Below are 20,974 nucleotides of genomic sequence, written 5' to 3' on the forward strand. Positions count from 1 at the left end.
AAAAACCCCCAGCAGATTTGAATTCCTCATACCCCAAAACATATTTTAAAGACCCCTCACCGAAGAAATGTGCAAAAATTAAGTTTCAGCTCCTAAAGTGACACGTCCTTTTCCTGGGGGCTTGTTGTCATTTTAAAGTATTTGCATTTCTTTAGAAATGTCAAGGTTGGCCTAGGTTTAGACACAACTTAGCACTTTAACAGACAGCCAAAGTCCACTCCTCCTGCATTAGATCTTCAGGGAAATGGTCAGCCTCCTCATATACTTACTCAGCAGTACATCTCAAGTCTAGAGAACATAATGTACAAATAAATTGCAGATAACAATTTCAGGTATTGATTTATGTTTTACTTTTTGCAGAATAAACCGATGTTAAGTAAACAACGTGGTATTTTTAGGCTTGGATGAAATGGAGCTACTTATCTCACAGGACAAAACATTTCTTTCAAGTGAAGGTTAAAAAGGACAAATGTTTCTGAAGAGAGAGTTAGCACAACTGTTGTCAAAGCTTCTTTTCAAATAGACAACACGGTGGCAGTTGCTCAGCCCTCCTAAAAATCAGTAAGACTTTTCATTATAAGGATTGGGGTGATTACAGTTCTTATTATTATCTCAAAGCAGATTTCTCTCTCTCTCTTAGCCCATCTCATAGACTTCTCCTGTATCCTCCCAGCAGCAGCTCACGCTGTCTCTGCGCCATGTGCAATATCTATGCAATGACTCTGACCCCTGAGCATCCTTGACACAACCTTTTGAGTGATGGATCCACATTGATAGAGGGCCCTAGAGAACCCTGGCTTATTCATGGGCTGACGTAGCAAAGGGTCAGAGTTGTGAGCGCTTGTCTTCTTTAGACATAGCATACCAATTAAATCCATTTCTGTATTACCAGAAGAGAATAATTTGCATGCAAGTGGTAAGAAATCTAGTTTGGCGACAAGACTCATATGCTTTTTTTAGAAATGTGCTCTCCATCCTAGAAAAAAAAGCAGAAGAAATTAAACATGGGGGAAGAAGATTGACCTTTACGGGTCAATTTTTAACCTAGTAAAAGTGCATAAATCTTTCTTTGCAACAGAAAGGGAGAAACTGCACTAAAATGTATAAAATTCCAAGTTGTTCATTATTATGGTATTAAGTCACAGAATATAAATTATTATTCTTAATTACTCACCCTTTATCCAGTGGTCCCAGGGCAGGTTACATTTTTTTAAAAAAAATCATTAATATGAAAACACAATATTAAGAACAGATTAAACCAATTTAACTTAATAAAATAAATAAATAAATAAATGACCCAACAGGAATAACAGATGTTGAAAAACCTCTGTGCTCCTTGTTAGAAATAGCTTGTTGAGTGGGTTTCTGTTGCTCACGAAGAGGGAGAAGGCCAAGGCGATCCCCCAGGGGATTGGTGGTGGGACAACGATGAGTGGTCAGAGGGAGAAGAGGGAGCAGACTAGGAGGAGGTGGTGTTGGAAGCTGAAGAGGTAGCAGGGTTTCGTGAGCAGCAAGAGACAGCAGCAGAGAGCAGTTCAGAATCAGAGGCAGAAGTGGAGGCTGGAGAGGTTGGGGGGGGGGAGAGGCAGAGATGAGGCAGGCTGCTGAAGAAGCCAGGGGGTCTCCCACTCCTACTGTGCCCAGCTCCCCTCCTTGCTGGTCTCCCAGGACCAGTAGAGGTATGAAGGGGGCAGGCAAAGACAGAGAAGGCATCAGAGTCTCAGATTGCTTGGGAAGGAACTGGGGAAGGAGGAGACTTAGGTAGCTGTGAGAAGGCAGGGACCTTCAGTCCTTGCAGCTGCCTCACTGGGGCAAGACCTACTGTGCCCACAAGGGATGGCCTCCTGAGCTATTCCCATTTCTTTGAAAAAAGAGAGTTAACTTCATTGACACCGGGTGAATTATTGCTGACCTGCTCCTGACACTCACCTTGACAGAAGCATGCAGTTGCACTGGCAGGAGTGCCAGATTGGCTCCACTGGTGTGTTTGCATCATGCTACCCTCCTTGTCAATGGGACGCAGGTGGCGCTGTGGGTAAAACCTCAGTGCCTAGAACTTGCTGATCGTAAGGTCGGCGGTTCGAATCCCCGCGGTGGGGTGAGCTCCCGTCGTTCGGTCCCAGCTCCTGCCCACCTAGCAGTTCGAAAGCACCCTTAAGTGCAAGTAGATAAATAGGTACCGCTTTATAGCGGGATGGTAATGGCATTTCCGTGTGCGGCGCTGGTGCTGGCTCGCCAGCTGCACCTTCGTCACGCTGGCCACGTGACCCGGAAGTGTCTTCGGACAGCGCTGGCTCCCGGCCTCTTAAGCGAGATGAACATGCAACCCTAGAGTCAGACACGACTGGCCCGTATGGGCAGGGGTACCTTTACCTTTACCTACTCTCCTTGTCACCTGACTCCACCTGACCAACCAGTAAGCAAGTGTAGTGGTTCCATCCCACCCCAGTGGGCTGCTTCAGTTCCTTGCAGAGCTCAAGCAAGCACAGACTTCCATTTGCTTTTTCAACGAGTGGCTGATCAGATGAAGCTGTATTCTACTGGCTTCATCAACCTCAGCGTCACCCTCCCCTTCGCCAACTAATTACTAGGAGTGTTTTGCAGTCATTCTAACTCTGCTAACCCTCCCCTGTTCAAACCTCTCAATCTCACAACACTGGCTGAAATAATGTTTTAGCTGTAATTGTTTCTCGGTGTTTTTCACATTGCAAGCGATCGGACAAGATGACCCTCAGGATGCCTTCCAACTCTCTGATTTTATGATTCTAACTGTTTTTAGAATGTTTTAGATGTTTTGGAACACTTTAAAAAATGGACATTTTCCCCGCTCTGGGCTCCTTTAAGAGGAAGGGCAGAATATAAATTCAACTAGGATCAATTTCTTTGAAGACTAGTGGCTTCCTAGGATCTCAGGTACTGGCTTTTTACAGCCTTGCTGCCCATTTTGCTGGAGATACTGAAACTGGGATTTCAGCATCCAAGACAGGTACTCTGGTGCTGATAATTGAACAACTTACAACCCCAGTAGTTTTCTCCCCCAAATCAGGCTACTGGTCCATCAAGACAGGGGTAGCCACCATGGTGATCTCAAAAAGTGGACTATAGTTCCTATCATCCCTGACCATTGGCTAACGTGAATGGGAATTTTAGTCCAGACTCTGTAGATGATCTAGCCCAATATTGTATTCTCTGATCAGCAATGGCTCCTCAAGACCCTAGGTCGATGTTCCATTTCTTTTCACCTCCACACTTCCTGCTTCCTCTTTCTCATTCAAAACCAAAAGTGTGCGCTGCACAATTTCAAATGGTGAAGGTGTGTGTGTGCGCACACACACACACATTATCCCCCCCTCCCCTTAATGTGCCGTAGGGCTCTGAAATGCCAGTCAAGGTGCTAATCCCAAAATGAAAATCTAGAGGAAGTGAGAAAAGCCTTGGATGAATATTTTACCATTTAAGAAGTGATGACAGAGGCAAAAACAGAATGCAAAAGGGATGCCTCTAGGGAGGTCGGATGGGAGCAAGGATGGATGCTATAGAGCAGAATTTCCCCCATTGATCATTGACAAGGGGCCAAAATGAATAAAGTAAACAGTATAAAGCAGTCTGCATTGCTTGTTTTGGAACATATAATGTCATTGATTTGCAGAAAAAGGCATGTTCATATACCTTATTTAAAATTACATTTCTATTCTGCTCTTCCTCCAAGGAGTCTAGGCTGGCAGCTATCATTATCCCCCTCCACATTGCATCCTCGTAACAGTAACCCAGTGAGATGGGTCAGGCTATGTGATGGTGACTGCTTGTCCCCCCCCCCCCAATCACCCAGCAAGCACTGTGCCTAAATGGGGATTTGCTGGTTGCTGAGTATGTTTGTCAAAGTCTTTTACAAATTTTAAACATTTGTATGGATTTTATGTCGGTTCAGGGTCACATAAGGACACAAGGAGACCCCTCTGGATTAGGCCAATAGCCCATCTGGTCCTGTTCTCACAGTGGCCAGCCAAATACCTGTGGGAAGCCTGCAAGTAGGACCGGAACACACTCTCCCCTCCTGTGGTTTTCAGAAGCATTGCCTCCACCATGACCGGTAGCCACTGATAGACTTATCCTCCATGAATTTGCCTAATCTACTTTTAAAGTCATCCAGAAGTGTCTATCCATTGAAGATAGGAGTTCCATCAGTTCCTTATCGTGGTGGACTTGACCTTCCACGTTGTTTCCTGAGATGTTACTACGACAATGTCCGACTGTTGTTCAGTTTTAACTTTAACTTTAATTTATTTGAATTAATTTTGGGATGCATTTTAAACAATTGCTTGTTTTTTTATGCATATTGTATTATTTTTATGTTAGCCACTCTGAGCCTGGCTCCAGCCAGGGAGGGTGGGGTTCAAATAAATAAGTTGTTGTTGTTGTTGTTGTTGTTGTTGTTGTTATTAACATTTTCCAACTCTGCAATATCCGTTTTTTCAGGTGAGGTGACCAGAATCACAGAATCACACACAGTACAGTGGTACCTCAGGTTACATATGCTTCAGATTACAGACACTTCAGGTTACAGACTCCGCTAACCCAGAAATAGTGCTTCAGGTTAAGGACTTTGCTCCAGGATAAGAACAGAAATTGTGCTCCAGTGGCACAGTGGCAGCAGGAGGCCCCATTAGCTAAAGTGGTGCTTCAGGTTAAGAACAGTTTCAGGTTAAGAACGGACCTCCAGAACGAATTAAGTACTTAACCCGAGGTACCACTGTATTGCAAATGCAGCTGCGCCAAAGATTTGTATAACGCAATGAGTTACATTTCATTGTAACCCATAACTGTATAAAGACTGGAGAACCCAGTTTGGAAATCACTGTGTAAGAAGCAGTGCTGCCAATCTCCCACCCCTTTGGATTTACATGTGAAAGAAGGCGCCTTTGATCAGCCGGCTAGCCACACATTGTTCTATGGAGAAAGAATAAGAAAGGAAAGACAGCCTCTTTTATATCACTGACAGCCGCTCCTAAAACGACACTGGTCCTTCAGCAATGCTCAGTATTTAAAATGTCACTATTCTTTGGTAGGAAAAATGACAACACAGCATTTTTTTGCAGAATAATATTGTTGCAAGTCAACATTTCATGTAGCAGGAATTCAGGACCTTGAATAAGTTGGCAGACCAAACTATGGCTGCATACGCATCAAATGTTTGAAGCACATTTTCGACCCAAAGAGTCCTGGGAACTGTAGTTTGTTAAGAATTATGGGAATGGTAGTTCTCTGAGGGGCAAACTACAATTTCCAGGATTCTTTCAGCAGGTGTGGATGAGCTTTAAATGTAGGGCAGATGTTCTTTAAATGTAGGGTATTTTTGCAATCAAATCAGGATGAACTCTCAGTAAATAAGCTATCTGGGGAAACTGTCAGTCTTCTGAGTGGCACTGGCTGCAATGGGGAGTACAAGCCAGTGCTGCAAGTTTTCAAGTGACTACCAGGCTAGCAAATGTGCTTTAAATGTATAGTACACCCACCCACCCTGAGAGACAAGCTGAAGTGAGGAAAGAACAGGAAGTCAAAAATAGCACTCTCAAATTCTGTCCTATCTGGTCCTGCTAACATTATAGGACCATCACAAACTTAGTTACTTGGCTTTGGCAAAGAACCATGGTGGGCGGCTCCCACATGAGACAGAATTTGGGAGCACGGATGAGTGTTACAGACTGTCTTGTTCTTAAAATGTATTGGCAGCCCCTCCTGACTAGCTCCTTCGGGAGCAACAAACACTGTTCACCTGCTCCCATGAACAGTTTTTGGTAGTTTATTAGTGTCTGCTCATATTTTTTTTTTAAAAAATGTTCAACAGGATTATATATCCCAATTACAAGAGATTAAAGGCCTTTTTCTGTAGCTGTGATGGAGGAGCAAAAGGCAGCTTAGCCTTATTGATCGTTCCAGCTCATAACTAGTTCTGTCTCCCTTTGGCTTTGGACCTGTGGAGCGTGTGGCTTGGTTTCTCCTGCCCAAACATCCAAGACTGCTGCTGTGTGTCACAGCCTTGCCTCAATATGACAGGCACTCTGGGATCAATTTGTGCTAAACACAGGGCTGATGACCTAAGGCTGAGAAAGTTGACAAACGCATTGTGGTGATGAGGCAAATAGATGTCAATGTGCAGGTAGTGTGGCAATTTACAACTGTTTGGGCTGCAGCCTTCAGGCCATGTCTAATAAGGGTGGTGGCAGTATTGGGCATATCCCAGCCAACCCTAAGCCCCTTCAAACAACGTTTATTTCCTTGGGAAAGCAATGCATAAACTTCCTACAGCTGGATGGGAGCATTCAAATCTCCTACAGCAGTGTTGGGGGGGTGAGGGCCACGTTGCTTTCTGGCCATCTTCTGGGTGTGTCTCATGTCAGTGGTCGGTGGTATCAGAAGCACCAGTGGTCATAGAAGTAAATGTGAATGGTGCCTTTGTACAGTAGGCACCCCTCTCTATTCTCCATCCAGGAGAGAAATGGAGAATATGTGGCATGAGGAGGGCCTGGGAAAGAGATGTGGAGGGCCATAGCCAGCCCCAGAACAAGAGGTTCCCCATCTCTGTCCTGTGAGTGACTTGGCTCTAGTCAGGAAGGTAGCAGTGTTGGTCTGATGCAGTCAAAACTTTTTTTAAAATTGTCCAGTAGCACCTTAGAGACCAACTAAGAAGTTCTGGGTATAAGCTTTGTGTGCTACTGGACAATTAGAGAAAATTTTTTTTTTTGCTCTAGTCACCAATTCTTGGCCTAACCTACCTGACAGGTGTGACACAAGGGTCAATTGGGCCCAGGCCCAGCCCATATGCTGTCCTGAGCTCCTCAAAGGAAAAGTGGGAGAGGGGCAACAGAATTAATAATGACAGTACTCCTTCGCTGAATTTTTTAAAAGCGCTTTTTATGAAACGCCAACCATAATAAACATACAAAAACTACTTCTATCTGTAAGAATATTTTTCATTTGTGGTGGGGAAGGATTTTTAAATTTCTCATTGCCTCGTGCTTCAGGTGGTACCAGTGGCTAGCAGTGCTTTTAAACAACAGCATCCTAATAAGACTACAATCCTTTCTTCTTTCAGGTATGGAAGCACTATTGCTTGCTGCTGGAGCACATGGGAAAGGTCCCAGGTTTAATCCCTGACATCACCAGGTAAGGCTGAGAAAGACCCCAGAAAGCTGCTGGGTCAGTCAGTGTCAGCAGTGTTGAGATAGATGGACTAAGGACTCTACTTCCTATGAGCTTTGGGAACTGCAGTAAAACTTCAAATTGGTGCTTACCCTCAAAACTGGCAACTTAGCACTGCTAGCTGAATCTGTGTTGATCTTCTGTGAATTTTTGTATAATGAAGGCTTGGAAAGAGGCCATGAGTGTAAAGATTAGGTCAGTTTGGTCTCAGGGTTTGGATCTGAAATGTCAGGATTTCAGCCTCCTCAGGGTCTCCAGGGGAAGAAGGAATTTGTACCACACAGAATCTTAGTAGGAAATTAAGTGACTGAAAACCATCAACACAAATCATACACATTCATTTTTTATAACTGAGCATTTGGTGATGTCACAGGAGCACAATGGAAGGCAAATTGAGCTCAGATTAAATCTAGCTTTGTTTGACGTTTTGTTTCTTTATATTTTGCTGGAAGCCGCTCGGTGTGGCTGAGGTAACCCAGTCAGATGGACGGGGTATAATAAATTATTATTATTATTATTAACCTGTTGTGGTTGTTCAGGACAATCTGTATTATTCTGGCCTTAAGACATCTGCATGGTTTTGTGCCCACAAGCATGCATGGCATCTGTCAACAGAAATGTGTAACTGCTTCAGAAGCAATCCCTGGTGCTGATTTTAAGATTGCAATTCCTAAGTATACCTGATTTTCTACAGACCACCATTCCCTCTATTTCAATGCCACACTAACCAACATGCTGGAGACTGTACCATCTACACTATAGGCTACGCACCCATGCAACAATTTGGGGGTCTTCTCTCTGTGACTGCTCGCTATCTCTGTATGCGGTCTACCACAATCTAACCATCACAACAATAACAAAAAGCAGATTGCTCTTTCAGTAATCAGGTTCCCCTTCTTCTAGCCAGATTGTCAAATTGTCTGAGCCCCTCACTTAATAACCCAAGAATTCCACCTTGCTTTTGGTTCACAGGGCCACAGCAAATCTGGGATTCCCACAGACAATGCCTCGCCTGCATTCGTGCCTGTGGCTACATTTGGTGCTTTTGCTTAACCTGCATTCTTTCCCACCACTTCCTGATCTGCTGATCTGATAAGGCCTCCTTCTCACAAAAGGTGGCTTCTACCTTGAAAATTGCACCCTGCTCGCTGCAGATCATCAGGCCACAGGAATATAAACAGATGGCCTTGCCCTGACTTAGCCCAGCCCAGATCAGATTAATTTCCTGCAGCCAGCCAGCCAGTCAGCTGGTGGCGAAAGCTACCAGGCGGGGATTAGGTTATCATTTCCAAGGCTCAGAATTAATAATGACAAATTCATTAAGAGTTCTCTCTTGGGTAAGGTTGAGAGAAATATGTGAGATTCCTGATGCTTCCTCTTTATTGCACACCATTTTTATCCTCCTTGGTTCTTGACTTTCCCCTCATTCATTTTCTTTGCCCTTGACTCTTCCTTTTACTTCCTCTCCACAAACTGGGGGGTAATTTGCACAGAGGCATTTTCAAAGGGCGAGTAGGTGCACATCTAAGGATCTTCACTCATTAACGTTAGGGCGTTTTTAATATATGGGTAAAAAATTAAAATTGAAAGCCAAGTCTCCAAAAGGAAGTGCAAAGTATAAGCACAAAGTACAAATCCGTGATTTTGTAAACACCCAGGCACAGAGACACGTGCCTGATGGAAGCCTTCTCCTGATGTCTTCACACGTGTTATTCTTACACGCGAGTAAGAAACTTCAGCCACGTGTGAAGATCGGGCAGGTCTGCGTTTTGCGCCAGATCAGCCTGGCAACCTTCCCACGAAGCGACCATGATCCATCCAGCCCACTGGCACTTGCGCGTTTGTCTCACCTCCCGACCCGTATGCGTTCCCCCCGGGCAGCCTTAGTAGTGGAAGCAGACGGGGCAGCGACCCTCCTCCTCCAGCCAGGCCTGCTGGCAGCTCTCTAAGGGAGGGAGGCGTCGCCGCTGCCCGCGCAGCCCCTGAGCATGTGGTTGAAGTGGAAGAAGCCCAGCCGATCTTGCCATCTGCAGCTCCGCGCTGCTGATCTCGGCTAAGGAGGTTGGGGGAAGCGGGCCAGAGGAGGGGAGCGGCGGCGGAGGAGGAGGAGGGCGGGGTCTTCAGGTGCTCAGCACCGTCCTTCGCTCGCTGAGAGCCAGACGCCGTTGGAGAAGTGCGAGGCGGCAGTTGGGCGGCGAGAAGTCGCGGGGAACGGATCGGGTCCCTCTGCCACGGCCCCCTCGCGGAATCCTCTGCCGGCAAGAGCGGGGCGCGACGCCGCCAGCCCTTCCTCGGAATCCCCTGCATGCCTGGATCCCTCGGCTGCCGGAGGAAGAGCCAGAGGCCGGCGGGCTGGAGCACCTCCGCTTTGAAGCTGCTGCACTCACCGTTGGGCAGTACTACCTCCTCCCTCCCCCCGCCACACGCACGCACACATTCTAGGTTGGGCGCCCCGAGGGTCGCACGAAGGGTCCAGAGACGGAGAGATGCAAACGGCGACTGCCTCGATCCTCGACGTTTCAAGGACGGTGGTGATCCGCGAGGACGGCAACCATGCCCAGAATAACTACACGGGTAAGGAAAGAGCCGTCTTGGCAGCGGAGGGTCGCCTGGAAAGGGGGCAGGCAGAGGGGGTCTGCGCTGCGCTGCCTGGCGCTTGAGATGGGCGCAACGACACAAAATTGGGGGGGGGGGGCAAGGGAAGAGGTCCTGGATTGTATGGGTGGGAAAGCCCAGCCAGGTGTGGGATCTGGGTTTGGGCAGGTACCCCGAGAGAGACAACCCCCGCCCGCACACTTTCCCTGTAGGCATGATGAACCCCCTGAAAAGAGAAGCCCCGGGTTTCCTTTGGAAGGGCTGCTCTTCCGAGGACCTGTCGTCCTTATGACTGCACGATGCTGAAGGATGGGCACTCTGCAGATGCCTCGAGGCGCTCTGGTTTGGAGCGTTGCTTGCTAAGCTCCAACCTTGGCGCCGAAACAGGTTCCGGGGCTGAGCCCTGCTTCTGTTCCGTGATGCGGAGGAGCCACCGCTCAGGCGCAAGCCATGAATGGAACAGGCTCCCGAGTTCATCTTCTGCCATCAGCGCCACTTAAAAGTTCAGAGGTGGCTGGTAGGAAAGATCTTTTCTTGAGCCCTTGGGGAACTGCTGCCTGTCAGAATACACAGTCCTGGGTTGCACTGGCCAGCGGGCTGAGTCAATGCAAAGTTTGCTAGTGGTCAGGAAGATCCTTCAGAGGCTCCCTCCTGAAGCCCTGCGGTGGTCTTTCATCCTCAAACGGGCCTAACCAAACTCTGTAACATTTCTGAGGAGCAAATTGCTTTGCATTTGGTCCCAGGTTCAATCCCCAGCCTCTCTAGGCAACCCTGGGAAATAATTCTGGAGACCTGCTACTGTTCTCTTGTAGCCAGTGGATGGATCAAAGGTACGACTCTGAATAAGGCAGCTCCTTTTGTTTCTATCTCATTTACCCCAGCCTCATGAGACAGGCCACCTTCTTATTTTATAGACTTAGGGAGAAGTTTAGAGACAGTGAGTTGTCTGCAATACCACCTCCAGATTCACAGAGAGATCAGGACAGTGGCGTAGCGTGGGGGGTGCAGGGGGGGCCGGCCGCACCGGCCGCAACATCTGGGGGTTAGGGTTAGGGGCGCAAATCCACCGGTTAGGGGGCGCAAATTACTTGCCCTGCCCCGGGTGCTGACAACCCACGCTACGGCACTGGATCAGGATGCAGATTTCAAAGGCATTCAAGGGATCCTCTGCTGTATGTATCCTGCACGACTCTTCTCCTGTATGGGAAACATTTCCCTGCAGTGAAATAAATGTTGGATTGAGCTTTTGGTGGGGGTGTTTGGAACCTATGAAGAGGCCCCCAAATCTGACATGCACTTCAGGCTGTATTTTTGGGTAACCCATATCAGATCAGAGGAGTGACTTAGGCGTAGTAAAGCAAGATACAGGATAATATATCTGCCTGTGCTGTAGTTTGCCCAATCCGGCTACCTGGAAGAGGAACTAGCTTCTGAATGTAAATTCAGATTTAATGAAGCTGACTTCAGGGCCAAAAATACACATTATGTGAGAAATCCATAACAGTTCTTGCTTTAAAGTGGAAGCTTTCTCCTTGCACTATTTTCCTGATCTAACCTTTTCCGTCTCTGAAAAAAAAGATAACCAAGCTGCTGTTAGCCCACCGGAGGAAAGAAATTGCAGATACATCCCTCCTCTAGAGTTAAAAGCAGGTTGTTGAGTGTGATTTAGAATGAGAAAATGGTTAGTGTGTGTGTGTGTGAAATCATCAACACTGATACTGCTCCAGTCAAATGTGAAGCCCCCACAGCTGCTTTAATGTAAAAAAAAAGAAAGACGATGGGCAATCTAATAATAGAGTTTTCATGTGATGTCTATTTTGGCTTTAGTATACCTACAGAGGATTTTTCTCTTCCTCGTCTTCAGAGGAAGCAACTTACTTTTGATTTGGGCAACCTTCAGGATATCCTAAAAATATATGCTCATCATGATGGCATCCTAGAATCATAGAGTTGGAATAGACCACAAGGGCCATTGAGTCCAACCCCCTGCCAAGCAGGAAACACCATCAGAGCACTCCTGACATATGGTTGTCAAGCCTCTGCTTAAAGACCTCCAAAGAAGGAGACTCCACCACACTCCTTGGCAGCAAATTCCACTGTCAAACATTGAGTATATCCTAAAGTGATATACTCAATGCTAAATGTACCAGGGGAGATGGGGGGGGGATTCATTGCTTTTTATAGGGGAAATCTAGGCACATGTGTATCTTTGGCCGGATACAACAGTTATTCAGAACTAAGAAATCACCAAGGGGCAAACTACCCAGTAAATGCATTACTTTGAAGCATGTCAGGGGTTTCCTTTTAAAAATGTAACAGTGAACATGCCCCCCCATTGATTTCCATTGAGGCTATCAGGTGCAGGTAGGTAAGGATTAACTTTTCAGTACCCAGCCACAGTCCCAATGAAACTAGCTTTCCCTGCCCCATTGCCTTAGAAAAGCTCCCATTGTTGCTCTTCCTGGATGAAAATTCCCTCTTGTGTCTACTATTTTTTTAAAAAAAGAAAACAAAACTGGCATGCTTCCAAGTGACATGTAGTTGGCCCTGATTTAACTTTGCTGCTCAGCTTGTTAGTGTCTAGAACAAATGCTGCCCATTGTCTTTTAGTAGAGGAGGCAATAAAGAGAAACCTATTTTGACTTGCTGATTTCAGCTCAGTTTGAGCAGAGCAGAATGCACATCCTTTGAAAGAGACTAAAATCGTACCCTTCACTTCCCTCTTGCTTGTGCACCACTCATTTCTGCTTCCTTTACAATTCTTACCGTAAAGAGGGAAGTGATGTCAGCTGAGGTCATGCAATAAGCTGGCCTCACGCAGAGCGAGGATTTCTCGGCAAAGACACTTTCAGTGGTCATTAGTGGAATGTGCTTGCAGACACACCGTGATACGGAGAATAGGACAATAGTATGTATTGAAAGTCAATAATGAGTTCCTTTATACTTAGGAGAAAATGAAACTGACGCTGTGGTGCAGCTCTCTTGAGAAGTCATCCATTCACAGCAGCAGTAAACTTTATTTCCTATCCCCTTGAGCTAAAAGAGAGGATTCATTGCGCTTTCCAAAATCTGGACCTGGGAGGAATGGCCTGCTGGGCAGTTCATGATGAGGATGATAAAATAAAGCAGTTTCCCTGCTTTTATTGCTATCTGGAATTTTGAGTGCAATGCTAAGCATTCACTGAACATCAAAATGAACGGGTACAGGTTGTGCTAGTCCTTTTCTTTTAGCAGAAGCCATCTCAATATTTTCAGATAAAACCAAACAAACCTTTTGCAAATGATAATTTCCTTAATGCAGTTTCAGTTTCACCTTTTTCTGATGTTCTGAAGCCAATACGGCCACATACAAGTTGGAGGTGTCAGCAAGGTCAGGGAAGCCCCCATGTTTACAGAACTATAAAACTATTTGGGGGCGAAACCCCAAAGTGAGGTGGGGAACCCCAAAAGCAGTCCGGTGAAGACTGAGTGCTGTCACTGAATGCTGACTGACAGTCAGGAGGAGATGGGAAACCATGTTGGAGAAGCAGTGGAATGGAGTTCTGTGAAGGGGGGCATGGCTGGCTTGACTGGAACAACGAACAGGAGCACTCCACATGGCAATATTTTGTTGCAGGTTCTACTTGTCATTTCATAATGGCTATTTAGCAGCTGGCGTTTGTACCATACATTTTTGAAAAGGCTCACTTGTGTTGGTAGAATTGTACTGAAAATCTGTCAAGACTCTACTTAGAGGAAAGGCTATGGGAAAAGAAGGGGAACATGTCAACAACATTTAGTTCAGAAAATTCCCTCCGCATTCTTAAGACTTATAAATGAGCTTTGCAAGATGTACATCTTTGCAAAGCTGCAAATGCATATTCTGTAACGTTAAAAGTATATATTGCTGGAGAAATCCACAGGTCCCTCCCTGATCACGTAAAAATGTAACGCTACCAAGATAGATATCTTCCATTTATTTTTGCAGCCCATATAAATATGAAGAACGGGGAAGTCTTCTGTTCCCCATTTACAGCCCAAACGTTTGTGCCAGCGGCAGAAGTTGCCCGCCTAAATCTCCTGCTCCCGGAGCAGCAGCACTGAGTGCACCTGTCTTTCATGTCCTTCTTTTCACTTGTATGTTTTGTTGCAAGGCTATTAGAAATGTAATCTACTTTGCTCACATAAAGCCTGATTCTGTGGGCTTTACTTTACTATTTATGGTACAGTAATGGACCACCAAGGGAGCCGTACACTAAGAAGAACGGCCTGTTCCAGGTTGGCTGCCTCACTGAACCCATACAGCTTATCAGTCAAAGGTGCTGGGAGGCTGGCAGTTGAAGCGACAGAGTGATCTGTATGAAAAGTGGCATCTCTCTCTTATGTTGCTATTCCACCCTCACTTACAAAACTATTCAAATAGAAATGCACAGTGGTGAGCACGCTTCCCTTTCCCAACAAATGTCACACACCCCTTAAATATGTTGTGGCGTCAAGAGAGTGCAAGTCCATAGCTCTTCCTGTCAGCTGCCTCAAAATTCCTCTAAGAAAATGGCTGCCCTTCTGCTTGTCAGCCCTTTGAAACATCTTACACTGGTGCTCATAGATGATGTGTGTCTGTGTATCAGGGGGTGGTTTGTGCAATGCATCATGCTTTTCTAGAAGGAATTCTTACTGGTTGTAGTTAAGTAGCCTACTGCAGGGCTGTGATGACAGTCCATAATGTTACGCTCATACAACTTCTTCAAGGGATGAGAAGTTCAGATGTGCTGCTTTTACCAAGCATTGGTGTCCTAGAGAATGGGGTTATGGCATATTGTAGTGTTTGGGTTTATTTACCAGTATACAGGTTGAACTCCAAAAACAGCCAACTTCATTGCCTCACATCAGAGCTTTTTATTACATTCTAGTGGATGGTAAACATCAGGCCAGGGTGTGTGTGAAATGAGGTCCCCCAGGCTTGACCCTTAGGACTCTACCCAGATCATACACCCTCTCTCTAGGCTTCTGGCATATCTTCACACACTAAGTATTTTTGTCTGTGTCTGGCCCTGCTCACCATTGGTATGTGGCACTCAGAAGCTTGCCCAGAAGGGATTGCGGCCCTCGGGCCCTACTGTTTGTAATGTTCATATTTTACTTTCTTGCATTGCTGTAAGTCGTCTTCAGACCTTTGTAATGGAAGGCAATAAATCAAGTAATAAAAATGAAAGGCATTCAGCATTCCAGAATGCTCTTTATAGACAGCCTCTAATAGTGCAGCAATACAATTGCTAGCACATTTGCAAAGCTAAGCAGGGTCCAGTATGGTTTTGAATTGGATGGATGACCACGTGTAGAATTGCAGGGGGTTGGACTAGATGACACTTGGGGTCCCAACTCTACAGTTATACGGTTCTATGATTCTTAATCTCTTTGACTTTCTGTGTGTCTCCAAAAATCAATTCATTGATGTACACACCTATGGAGACCTATATTGCATCAAAGTTACCTAGGGAGAAAACTATGCCCGCCTGCTCCCTCTTCTGATCAGCTTTCCCTATTCAGAACATTCCTAAGTGGTCTTGCATCAAGAAGCAGTCTTCTAACAATTATCTCCAATGGAGACCCATTGCCAGAATACCCCGGGCTATTAACACCCCTTTGTCAAGTTCAAGACTCTGCCCCCTGCATATTGACATGGGTAGTCAGTGTGGTTTTCTCCAAATTTTGTTGGACTCCTTTCAGTCCCAGCCAGCTTTGCCAAAGGTCAGATATGATGAGAGCTGCAATCCAACAACGTTGGGGAAGCACCCTGTTGCCTTAAGGCAATCCACAGTGATAACTCAGTCCATGTGAATTGGATTGTAAAAACCAATAGCGATGAATGGTCATGAGGAATTTGAAAGAAACTGTATACAGGGAGTGGGCTGGGCCCTCTGATTTCCCTTGCCAAATACAGTTATGGCATCTAGTCAAGATAGATGCTCAAATCTTTTTGTCATAAAACGATAGAAGAAATCATGTCAGGATTGAGAGCACACTTAGAAATTCAGCTTCTCTTTCGTCAGGGGCTGGGTGAACAGACAGATTATCCTGGAGTGGACTTATTATTTGGAAAGACCTGCAGAGCCATAAAAATGTTTTTGTGTATGAGAGGGCAGACCATGCATATGTATCCCTGAAGTGACTGCATGGGAGCTTCTCTGTGTGAAATGCTTACTGCTGATAAATAACTTCATTTACCTGAAAAGCATTTATAACACAAATTTTACACATGTAAAACAATTTCTTATTCATAGACAAAGCGGATTGGACAGGAATTTAGTGAGGGGAAAGTGCGCCCATTTGCATTGCCTTAGGCTGCATTAAATGTCCGCTCCTGGCACTGAGTTGCGCAAAAGGTCTAGAGTCCCCACTTTACGTATAGGCATAATTGTCATAGTCCTGTCATTTCTCAGCTTACAGCAAAGGCCATTTACCTTACGGTTGCCATTACTGCCAAGAGACCCAATTTCACTGCAAAACAATGACCAAAAGCTAAAAGCACAAAAAAATTGCTTCTGTATTTTTGCATTAACGGGGGATTGAATGAGGTGGCCTTTGAGGTTATTCCAGCTCCATGGTTTTATGATCACTCCCAGAAATCACCAGTCATTTTAACTAGAGAACTCATAGCAGCAGGCAAAGACATTCAAATTGCCAGTCTCCAGAAGTAAAACCAGTGCTTTTTTCTGGAGTACTCAAGGGTACACAGTACCAACACCTTTTTTTTCTAGAAGAAAGGGCACTGGTTAAAAGCATGGCACGTACTGTAACAACTTGTGAGTACCGGCACCATTTATTCTAGAAGAAAAACACTGAGTAAAATAATATAATATTCCCTTATAGAGGAGCTGCTTGAGTCCTGACTTTATTCCCCTCAGACACAGACCCTGGAGTGAATTAAGAGAATGTAAGTCTCAATCAGTCTTTAATTCAAGGTTCTACAATAGCCATTGATTGCTTTTTTATTAGTTAGGCAGACCAGAGGCCTGAGGTAGAAGCAGGGTAATTAATCTGGCTGGAAAACTATTAATAATTCCCAGGCACTCCCATTTTAGCCAGCATACTAATGGACACCGGAGTTCTGCATTTTGGAGTGTAACAAGAGGCCTTCTGGGGTCAGGCCAAAGGCCTTTCTGGTTCAGCATTCAGTTTCCAGAGGCCTCTTGGGAAGCCCACAAACTGGGCATGAGAGCAATATCCCTCTCATAGTATGGCTCCTCCGGTGACTGGCATTCAGAGGTATGCTACCTCTGACCCTTATGGCCATGAAGACTAGCAGCTATATTGATAGTGTTGTTCTCCATAAATTTTCTAATCCCATTTTAAAGCCGGCTGAGATGGTGGCCACCATTGCATCTAGTAGCAGTGATTTCCAAAGCTCTGCAGCGGTGTTTGTATGAAGACAGGTGAAGGGAACAAAGGGCTTTGTGATATCTTTTGAACACCGCCAAATTGGCTCTCTCTCGGGGCATAGGCTGATGTGGTGGTTGGTTCCACAGAACTAGCCGTAGCTCAGTGGTCGGGCATCTATGCTGTGTGCAGAAGCTCCCAGGTCCAATCCCTGGCATCTCCAGTTGGGGCTGGGAGAGACTTCCTCTCTGAAACCTTGGAGAGCTGTTGCCGGTCAGTGCTGACAGTCCTGAGCTGGACAGATCAATGGGCAGACTCAGGGTCACAGGCAAGGATGCCTTCCTACCAATATGGCAGATAGCATCTCTGCCCCCAAACAAAAAACCAGGCAAGTCCATTCTATGCTCATTGCATCCATTGAGTATCTTGAGTAAAGTTCATCAGGTGATAGGAATGATTCTCATTGAAACTGGGCCTCCTCTTCACAGGAAGAGGGCTTTGTCAGCGATTCAGAATTAATAGGTAAAGGATAAAGGACGGGGTGTCTCTCTGTGTTGCCCAGCTGCTTGTAAATGATTTGTTTCAGTGATGTTACCTTGTGGGAAATGCTTAGAGATAAAGTGTGGGCAGGTGGGGGTGAGCAAAGACTTCACCTTGCAAGGCGCTTGCCTACCTTTCTGCCTTAGTCAGACCCGAGCAACCTTGTGAATCCCTTTTCGGACGTCAGTGTTTCCAGAAGCAATGGTCCGCAAACCTGCACTTTGAAAAGCTGCCTGCTGCTCAGCCATGAAAAGGTCAAGGGAACTGTGCTTCTAGCAATGTCCGTCCTCCCCGTTCCGAGCGAAGAGATCAAAGCCAGGATATAAGTAATATATTACCTGCAATATAAAATGCGAGCACACCAGGCGAGCTGCATATCCTTGCTTCAGCTAGAATCTGCCATAAAGGATAGTTGACTGTGTGAAAAGAATTAATATGACATATACTTAACATGACTTTGGTGGTCCAGGTGTGGATCCTTGTGTAATGAAAATGGCACTGTGTAATGTGTGCATGAACAAGAGGGCAGTATCAGCCGGCTTGGATATGGGAAGGGGTGAAAAAAGCCTTAAAGCCTTAAAACAGGCACTGTTGCAAGCATCACATCATACTTTTTCCACATTTGCAAGAAATTGGTCTTTTGATGTTTTGGACTTTCGAACTCCCTGCCTATTGACATCAAGCATGCTCTTTCACTGTACTCTTTTCAATGCCTGCTAAAAACATTTTTGTTTAGGCAAGCTAATCCAGACATATTGAACTATTTAATGCGTTTTAACCTGGTTTTAGCTTATTGTTGATTTTGATTATTTTTTAATGTTTTAAATAGTTGTTTTTACTGATAATTTTATATTATTAGAATCATTTTACAGTGGTGCCTTGGGCTACAGACGCTTCAGGTTGCAGACTCCGCTAACGCAGAAATAGTACCTCGGGTTAAGAACTTTGCTTCAGGATGAGAACAGAAATCGTGTGGTGGTGGCGCGGCAGGCCCCATTAACTAAAGTGGTACCTCAGGTTAAGAACAGTTTCAGGTTAAGAATGGACCTCCAGAATGAATTAAGTTCTTAACCCAAGGTACCACTGTATTTTATTCCTTTTGGAAAAACCACTTGGACGTTTCATTACAATGAAGTGGTATATACAGTTTGTGAAATAATACCAAATAAATAAATAAAGACATCTCAATAAGGACTGAACACACGGTTTGCGGCCACAGAATGCTGGGTGATGTTGATGGGAGGCTGAAAATGGAGGCGTGAGGGAATGGAATGGAGTATCCTGGAAGGAGGTATGGCAGAATAGAAGTAATCCACACCACAACATTCTGTCACAAGTTCCATTACACATACATACACACACACCCCCCCCCCTGCCTTAGCCTTACTCTTCAATACTTTCTTTAGACAATGTATGAAAAACTTGTCTTTCTACTTTATCATCATTTGAGAACTGAAAAAGTGGGGTGCTTTGAAGGGCTGGCTTGACAGAGTTGTGTGAAAATCCTCATGCTTCAGATGCTGTGAAGCTTTTGGAAAGTTCTAGTTGTGGTGCTTAGCCGATGACGACCACTTTGCTGATGGAAATCACATGCTGCACAAACATAGGAATAAACACATACACATGTGAAGCACCATCAGAGTCGGACATATGAGCAAGGCCCAAACAAGGAGTGTGTGGCTGAAATCATAATATATAATAAACCCTGTGATAGTAGTCTGAATTTCGAGTGTGAGAAGCACCTAGAAAGCAGCTGTGGATGGGGTGGTGAGGCAGCACTACACACCTGACCTCTGGCTGGTCATTTTGCTGCTGCTTACTAGGAGGTACAGAGGGAGGTGGTGGTGAGTCTGACACAGTGCAAATGCGCCTGCAGAGTCAGTCCAGACTCCTGCCAATGTGTTTGCACCACATCCACCTCCCTTCTCTCTTTATCACCTGTTAAGCAGCTGTGATGTGTCCAACCAGAGTCAGCTGAGTGATGGCACCCCAATGCTCGCTAGTGCTCAAAAGTCATATTCTCTCCATCTCTTGGTTTGTTTGTTTTTAAGAATTAGATTAGCTATCTTTTAAGTTTAACATGAGGTTAGAATTGGTAGTGAGCAAGTAATCAGACACAATTTGGGTTTGCCTCTCTTGTTTTCTAGGCAGATGTGCTGATATTGATTGAAAAGGTGAGGGCCATCTCTGCTTTGCTACATTAACCGAGGAAGTCTGTTAGAACTAATTTGCGGCGTTTTGCTTTGCCATTCTTTTCATTACAGTGATAAACAAGCTTAACTTGTGCTTGATCCCTGTCATCTTCCCCTCGTCCCCCAGGGTCAGGGGAGCAAAAGCTTGGGCACGGCAGTTTAATCATTTGTAGGATGTGCAAAGGCTTCCCGGTTATCTTATGCATATTCCTGCCTTGCCAAACAACAGTGTTTGCCACGACATTTATCTGCCAAGATTGGTGTGCGATTTTCAACAGGGTAGGATCACCTGAACGTGCATTGTCCATATTATTTTGGATGATGGTATAATTACGATCCCATCTTATAGGCATAGGGCAGGGCTGATGGGAGCTGAAATGGTATCTGCTTAATTGTAGAAGCTTAAGTGTATATGATTTGCACAATTATTGCATGTACAAGCATTTCATGTAGATGTGTGGGCGGGAGTCCAGCCGGATGTCCACCTCTCTGGTCAATACATCTGACTGCCTACATGATTCTTACATGACCAAACTGTAAACACGAAGGGTCTATATGCATAGTGCAAAAAGACCCCCCCCCTACATATTAGTAGTAAGAAGAGCCATTGTATGAATAGTGCTAGTGCTGTGGTACTAATAGATCAATCACCACCTCCCAGCCTATCCCACCTCAAAAGGTTGTTGTGAGAATAAATAGAAGGCAAGGAAGAATAATGTACACCATTCTGAACAACTTGGAGGAACTGTAGGGTATAAATGGCATAGTAAATAAATATGTACAAGTGCTCTTGTTCATATTAAAAGATGGAATGGCTGACTAATTGGTCACGATACCCAGTAATGGCTACTGCAGATCATTCAGAAGAACAGACCATAGGTTTACTAATTCTCTGCGATGAAAAGTACAGCTCTTGTTACCTGTCCTGGTGAAGCTTTTTGGTTTCTGTCATAAAATGAACTGATCCACTCCTGTGCTTCCACTATTTTAATGGTTTTAGTGCAGGAATTCATGTGGCTGCCTCCTCTGGGTTCAGTAAAGTACATTTCTGTTCTAGCGGTTCTGTAATGGAGGTCAAAATGGTGCGAAAA

At 45.2% G+C, this 20,974-nt stretch overlaps 1 protein-coding gene and 1 long non-coding RNA gene across 2 annotated transcripts in view; one reads left to right on the plus strand and one right to left on the minus strand.

Moving 5' to 3' along the window:
- Positions 1 to 326: 326 nt before the first annotated feature.
- LOC310673146 lies at positions 327 to 2,727 on the minus strand. The gene is made up of 3 exons (XR_014508878.1): positions 2,380 to 2,727; positions 1,930 to 1,997; positions 327 to 976 (listed from the first exon to the last, which is right to left on the minus strand). It is a non-coding gene; the product is annotated as an uncharacterized lncRNA (long non-coding RNA).
- Positions 2,728 to 7,639: 4,912 nt separating this feature from the next.
- The window catches only part of SUSD3 (sushi domain containing 3), a 51,253-nt gene continuing 37,918 nt past the window's right edge, over positions 7,640 to 20,974 (plus strand). Inside the window, exon 1 of the mRNA XM_083421785.1 lies at positions 7,640 to 9,774. Coding sequence (XP_083277911.1) covers positions 9,687 to 9,774 — 88 coding nt within the window. The 5' untranslated portion in view covers positions 7,640 to 9,686. The remainder of the gene's footprint in view (positions 9,775 to 20,974) is intronic.

The sequence above is a fragment of the Podarcis tiliguerta genome (assembly GCF_965153285.1).
Source record: "Podarcis tiliguerta genome assembly, chromosome: 2".
In the NCBI taxonomy this organism is placed as follows: Eukaryota; Metazoa; Chordata; class Lepidosauria; order Squamata; family Lacertidae; genus Podarcis; species Podarcis tiliguerta.